At 46.0% G+C, this 6,680-nt stretch overlaps 1 protein-coding gene across 3 annotated transcripts; it reads left to right on the top strand.

Annotated features, from left to right (window-relative positions):
- Positions 1 to 283: 283 nt before the first annotated feature.
- On the top strand, positions 284 to 5,990 carry LOC117854494 (protein OSB4, chloroplastic). 3 transcript variants are annotated; one of them, XM_034736704.2, is made up of 9 exons: positions 284 to 815; positions 1,420 to 1,558; positions 1,840 to 1,993; positions 4,615 to 4,715; positions 4,793 to 4,955; positions 5,015 to 5,092; positions 5,405 to 5,466; positions 5,556 to 5,740; positions 5,849 to 5,990. In XM_034736704.2, exons 1-8 carry the CDS (start codon positions 397 to 399, stop codon positions 5,709 to 5,711), a joined length of 1,272 nt encoding a protein of 423 aa, XP_034592595.1. In that variant the 5' UTR covers positions 284 to 396; the 3' UTR covers positions 5,712 to 5,740; positions 5,849 to 5,990. The 3 variants fall into 3 exon arrangements, with proteins under 3 accessions (XP_034592595.1, XP_034592594.1, XP_034592596.1); XM_034736703.2 differs by having other exon boundaries at positions 285 to 815; positions 5,556 to 5,990; XM_034736705.2 differs by having other exon boundaries at positions 288 to 815; positions 5,018 to 5,092; positions 5,556 to 5,990.
- The last annotated feature ends 690 nt before the right edge of the window (positions 5,991 to 6,680 follow it).

The raw sequence follows: 6,680 nt of genomic DNA, 5'->3' as shown, positions 1-6,680 counted from the left end.
TATACTTCCAGAAGACTACTGCTCTTGGATTTCGGAAAAGAATGGCCGCTAACCCCACAAGGGCACAAAGCCGACGAGCTTGTCGTTCTACAACAAGTGCCCAGCCGGAACAAAAAAACCTGCATGCTGCCTTTATGATATGGACCACAAAGTCCGGCCCAACTCGACCATTTCAGTCTGATGACCACGAACCCAACGGGCCCACTGCTTCCTCACCACACAGGCCCACCATGCGCCTCCTCTTCCAGATTTCCAGCAGTCCACTCCTCCCTTTGACCTGGTGGTGGTGGTGGTTTTCCCCTTCCAGGCTTCCACCAGGCCGCCACCCTGGTCCTAGGATTTCCTCCTCCCCTCCTCCCCCCCCTGGCTGCTAGGGTTTAGGGTTTTGCGGCCACCATGCACCACCACCTCTCGCGCCTCCTCAGGCACCGCCTCCTCCTCCCCACCGCCTCCTCGCCCTCTACCGCCGCCGCCGCGGCATTCTCCACGTCCTCCAAGAAGCCTTACACCCGCCGCGCCAAACCGCCGCCAGCGGAGCCCCCCGCGGCGCCGAACTCCGGGGACGATGCGGCGGCCGCCTCTCCCGTAGCGGACGCGGCGGTGGAGGCGGAGGCGAAGGCCGCGTGGCAGAGGGAGAAGCTCCACGGCGACTTGCCGCGGCCGCCGACCATCCCGTTCCAGCCCAAGGTGGCCAACACCGTGCGCCTCGTCGGCACCGTCGGCGCGCCGGTGCACCTGCAGCGCACGCCCGACGGCCGCTTCTCCGCAGTCTCCGTGCTCGTGCAGGACCGCCGCATCGACTTCCCCAGCTTCTGGTGCGACGATTGCTTGCTTCCACTTGTTGCTTTTCTTTACTATATGCTACCTGGTGGTCAAATTAGCACAATTAGGTAGTGTTTGTAACTGAATGGAGGCGTAAATGCTCCTACAGGAGAGGTATATGGTCACTTGGGGTGCTCCCATGTCGCTAGTTTTGGTTTTCACTGTGTGGAAATGACTAATTGATTGAATTGCTGCCTTATATCTGTATATTGTGAATTGAATTGACCTGTTCGAGTGCCACAATATCGCAAATCGTATGGACTTCATGTTCTGTTATAAATCAGATTTTGCCCTGGTCTTTGATTATTTAGTGCAAGGATATGTTACTGAACCTTTAATAACTTTATGTAGATAGAAAAAGTTTGTCAATGATAAAAACCTAGAATTCTTTCACTTTTTTTTAGCGCACTAGTAAAATTTTTTGCAAAGGCCAGCAGAAGTATCACTTTTGTTGGTTCTGCTGAAGTTTCATTTTTTTTACATGTCTTGTATTGTCATTTGGTACTTGTTTCATTTTCTAGAATATTCCTGTGCATGGTTTTTTCATTTTCCTTGTGCATTTATGTATTCTGATGTCGCATTTGTTTTTACCTTCAGGGTTCCCATAGTTTTCAAAGATGACTTGGCCCAAGTAGCTGCTTCCCACTTGAAAGAAAATGACCTTGTCTATGTGTCTGGGCAATTGACTTGTGATGTTCCACCTCTCAAGCTTGATGATGGCCAAGCAAACATTCAGGCATGTAGTTCTTGCACACACACATTTTTCTATGTCAGTCTGTTCTTTGTCGTATAGCATGAAGGATTAACCAGGTGCGCTGCTAGTATCTTAGGATTTATGTTTGGATTTTAGCTCTTTGCTTAGCATATCGCAATAAAGAAAACTGAGCGATTCTTACTCTTTCTCTGCAATTTTTCGCCTTCTTTCTCTTATATGATGTTAAAGTTTTCTAATAATTCATGTGTTTGATTAATGAATGAAGTCAACAGTAAAACTGAATAAATGATAATCTATTCTAGGTTTTAGCGCATTTGCTGTCATTTGTTGACAGTAATGTTGTTGATACGGAAGCCGTAATGGATGAGGAAGAAGGATTTATGGAAGTCGTCGAGCCTGAAAAGAAAGTTGAAGCAAAAAGAGTCAGCTCTAAATACCCACCAGGCACATTTTCAGGTACAGTAATATTTATCTCCCACATCCACTTGGCTGTCCTGGGTCCTGCTCCAAAGTGATAGGTTCACTTTGTTTAGACCCTCTCATGGGATATTTGCACCTAATAATAAGCTCAAAATCAATGTAAAACTGAATCTTTCAAACGGTTGGTCATGCATCTTTGATTTTTGTCATGATACTTCTTTGGCTATCGTGATGGTAACAAGAAACATGTTTCTGGCACTTTTGGAGTTTTGTTGGCATGTGCACTGGTTTTGGTCTATGTGATGAATCTGTTTGTCTAAGCTTTGATTACTAGATTTGTTGATCTACAATGTCAACGTCCTTGCTGCAGCATATTTGCAAATGGGTTATGACTCTATCAGAACTATCTTAACTCCTAAACTAATGATATGATGTAAGGGAGTGTGCAATGGATGCTCGAAAGAGGAAGTAATTGATGTTTTTGGCATTCAGAATTGAGTCCAAGCCCCTGCAGCATGAGAAGCTAGCTAGAATTTCCTGGAGTCTGAGCAAGTTGAAGCTCTGGAGCTTTAATGTTAAAACAGGCCATAGGCCCACCTGCTGTAAGCCTTTTGAATAAAAAAAGGAAGATTGATGGAGAAAGGGTGGGCCCCATGGTTGGAGATGATAATTTGTTTTTCATTATTTAGTGGGAGTGTGGGGCCATGCTTTAGATCAAATTTTAGAACTTGGCCTCTGTGTGACATTGGCTTGAAAGAAAAGAAGTTAGCCTCTCTGCTACTCCATCCGTTTTGGCTTTTCTAGGTTCATAGATGTTTGTATATTCATCTAGACATACACTATATGTAGGTGCATACAAACATTTATGAACCTAGAAAAACCAAAACAGCCTACAATTTGGGACGGAGGGAGTATTATTCATGAGAGAATTCCCTATTTGACACCAGAAAAATGACCCGTTCCTTCCTTGGCCCTCAAATTTTTTTCCTTCCCTATTTGACGACTTCAACTTTTGTTCCCAAATTGACACTCTGTTCGATTTTTCATGCGACCACCGTTAAATTCCCTGTGAAAGACTATTTTGCCCCTTGAAGAACGTGGGTCCCACTGCAACCATCCTTCTCCTCCCTCCCTCCCCCTCTCTTATGGCCTGAACAGCCCAAGCCGTCCCTTTGCAGCACCGCTAGCCCGCTTGCCATCGCCGCGCGCCCCGCCGAGCGTCCCTATGCCGCCGGCGCCACGCCCCGCCCATGCCTCCGCCTGCTCTATTCTGTTCCCCATGATGGATTCACGGCAGGTCCGCGGGGGCTGGAGGGTCGGGGCTTTCGGGCACCAGCAGCTCCTGCACATGGCACGACATGCCCGATCCTCACGCGTGTGGGCAGTGCGTAGGCGGCAGTGAGGTCGCGGCTGCCAAATTGAAGTTGCCGCTTGCCCCTACTAGCGAATTGAAGCTCGCGGCGCAGTTTGGATGGATTGATTTTCTCTTTCTTTACCACTTGCTGCAGCCGATTTTGATGCAAAAGACAAGAAGCATTTGCTTGCCTATGTGGCTCCTTGCAGTGCTCGTTAGCCCTCCGTCGTGCAGCCCGGAGCTTGGCCGCCAGCCAGAGCTCCACCAGCCGGAGCTGCTTCGTGCGCCCCACCCTTGCTGTCCACCTACCGAGCTTGAACTCTCCCGTGCAAGCGCCGTCTGCTGCGGGCTCCGGCCGGTCCCCGCGCGTCCGGCCCCATGCGCTGTCGGACGGCCACCGCCGCCGCCCTCCAGTCCGGTCCCGTGTGCTTGCTATACGCCTCCCACCATGCTCCGGCTGAACCCCGCGACGAGCTGACTTGCCACTAGGCAGTGAGGAAGAAAGGAGCCGCGGGGCGCGGGCACAGGCGGGTGCCAACCAAGGCACGAGCGAGCGCGGAAGCTGGGGAGTCGGCCGGAGCAGGCGCAACGGCGGGCGCAAGCTGCGGCGCTGGTGAGATAGGGAGGGAGGAAGGAGAAGGGTGGTTGTGATGGGGTCCACGTTCTTCACCGGGGGCAAAATGGTCTTTTCATAGGAAATTTAACGGTGGTCGGATGGAAAATCGAACAGAGTGTCGATTTGGGAACGAAAGTTGAGGTCAGTGTCAAATAGGGAAGGAAAAAATTTTGAGGGCTAAGGAAGGAACGGGTCATTTTTCTTGTGTCAAATAGGGAATTATCTCATTATTCATACCCTAACATAAGAAGCGACTATGGGTACACTTTCACAGTGCTTGTGATGTTTTGGAACAGGTCATGATAACTGGTGCACCCAGAGCTGGTTTTATTTTAACTTACATATAAGGCTGGCAAGTAGTTAGCTTTAGCTGCCTTAAGGGCATTGCAATACACATAACTAATATGTCAATATAGACCATATGTTTTTAGGATGTCATGTATGTTGGTTGCACTTGCAAAGTACATTACAGGGGTGTGCAACTTGATTATGACACTTTTTGAATAAGAGGGGTTTTGAATCTTAGTGAATTTGTTAAATTTCAAACTAATTTTCTTAAAATTCCTGATGCATCCAAATGTGCTGAAAATACTCTTTTTCTATAACTAGTTCCTGTACTGTGATTTCAGTTGTCAATTATTCATGACTTCTGCCGTTTCTGATGATGACATGATATTGAATTCTCAGGTTACCGAAGCAAGTGGGATAAGTTCAATAAGCTCTGGAATGATGTTATAACGAGGCCAGAAGATTGGAATGATCACCGGCCTCAAAAGAAAAATGGATCTGTGAGCATACTACTTGTAGAAGTTCATTTCCGTCAAACAAATACAGTTTGTAAGCTTCTAACACTCTTATAATGCAGAAAAGTCCAAAGTTTCCTGATTTTACGAACAAGGTTTCAAAAGAGGCACTCTGGCTCGACAGTGCACAAAGCACAGTGCTGGAAAAACTGGATGATGTGGTCTTTGGTAGTGGTTATGCTGCATGTAGAGAAGATAAACCCTACAGTACTGACACACAGAAAGGTAAAATTTAACCCCCTTTTTTCATTCCTTTGTTTATTCTCATTTTTGTGTATTAATAGCAGGTACCAGTACAAACTGGTCGAAGTTTAGGAAGAGCCCAGATGCTTCTGCTTCATCAAAACAAAAAATTGAAGAGGGTAAGAAATATGTTCTTTGTTCCCTGCTATTACATCCGTTACAATGCATAGCTGCATGTTCAGTTGTTCAAAATCTATCTTGAGAACCCCACTTTTGGTTTCCTTACCATACATACTGCTTCATTATTTTGCGGGTGGCATGTTGTCCACTTGCTAATTCACATATAGATTGTGTTGCATGTTGGTGCCTATAAAATTACTACAGCTAGTGTGTCTTCTTTCCTCAGAAAAACATTCCATTTTCCTGGCACAGAAATGGGTATTTTGCTATGTCTGACCTGTTTCGCTGATGTCACATCATTTTTCTTTCAGAGGAGTTGTGGCGAGATCTACTGGACAATCCAGCAAATTGGTGGGACAACAGAACAGACAAGGTGTGTCAGGGAAGTAAATACATTTCAATTCTGATTTTCATGGGTTGGACCTGTGCAAAACATTGAGTTTCTCTGGTTTGAACATGCAGCGCTCACCAAAGAGTCCTGATTTCAAGCACAAGGAGTCGGGCAAAGCTCTGTGGATAGGATTTAAGACACCTCAATGGGCTGTAGATGCCCTTCCATCCTTGAATTTTAAGGGAGGCAGCAAGGGTACAAGAAAGCAAGAGACCTTGCTGTCATGATGGATGGATATATGAGCTTGGCCTCAGTGGTAAGCCCTTGCATGTGCTGTATGCACAACTCCCTTGCTAAATATTGGGGTTGCCTTTGTGTAAAGGCGTGTGGCAATTATAATTATATGTGCTAACTCCTGATTCAGGTAGAGTATACTAAACAAAATTCAGGTTGGGCCATTTTGTCACGTCAGGATCAGGATGTAAATAGTTTCCGAATTGATGCTAGTACGATATTGTCACATCACATCCTGTCGGCTTAATTCGATGATGCCCTTTCAAAGCCCAGTTTTGGCTATTGTACCCTTTACTATTTTCTCGGGTTGATTGCTAAAAAAATAACCCGCCATGTTTCGTGTTTGCTACTTTCTCCGTTTCAAATTGTTGGTCGTTTTATCAAATTGTGTTACGGTCTTACCATGCTGGACCGTAACGGAGATCACTCAAACACCAGAAACATTCCAGAAATAAGAAGAACTGGAAGAGACAAGTAGTGATACGAAGAAGAGGGAGTCGAGATAGGAAAGAAGAATGACAGCTAGCAGAGTAGAATTGTGATTTCTCCTTTTCATCATTGATTCCCTAATCACGTGATGCTTACAACTTTATACTCAGGTTTTACACGGCCTTGGGCCCACCTCACAACAACCTTTCCCACCGAATAAGCGCCAGCTCAGAAATCACGCACAACACCCTCGCCACCAAGTCTGACGCTCGTCCGATGATAACACGGACGGTAGCACGTCCAGCACCCTTCAATTGTTTCTGCAACATCAGCACACCCTCTTTGCCTTCGTCTTCAGTCAGTGTATTTAGCTTGCCATGGCCCTCAAGGACATGACAAATTGTTGGTCAAATTGTTGGTCGTTTTACCTTTTCTAAGTTTATAGATATTATTATGTATTTAGATATACATCATATTTTAGTACATAGTAAAAATTATACACCTAGAAAAGCAAAAAACGGTTTATAATTTGG

Source organism: Setaria viridis, chromosome 5 (assembly GCF_005286985.2).
Source record: "Setaria viridis chromosome 5, Setaria_viridis_v4.0, whole genome shotgun sequence".
Classification (NCBI taxonomy): Eukaryota; Viridiplantae; Streptophyta; class Magnoliopsida; order Poales; family Poaceae; genus Setaria; species Setaria viridis.
This window is presented reverse-complemented; position numbering and strand designations above follow the sequence as displayed.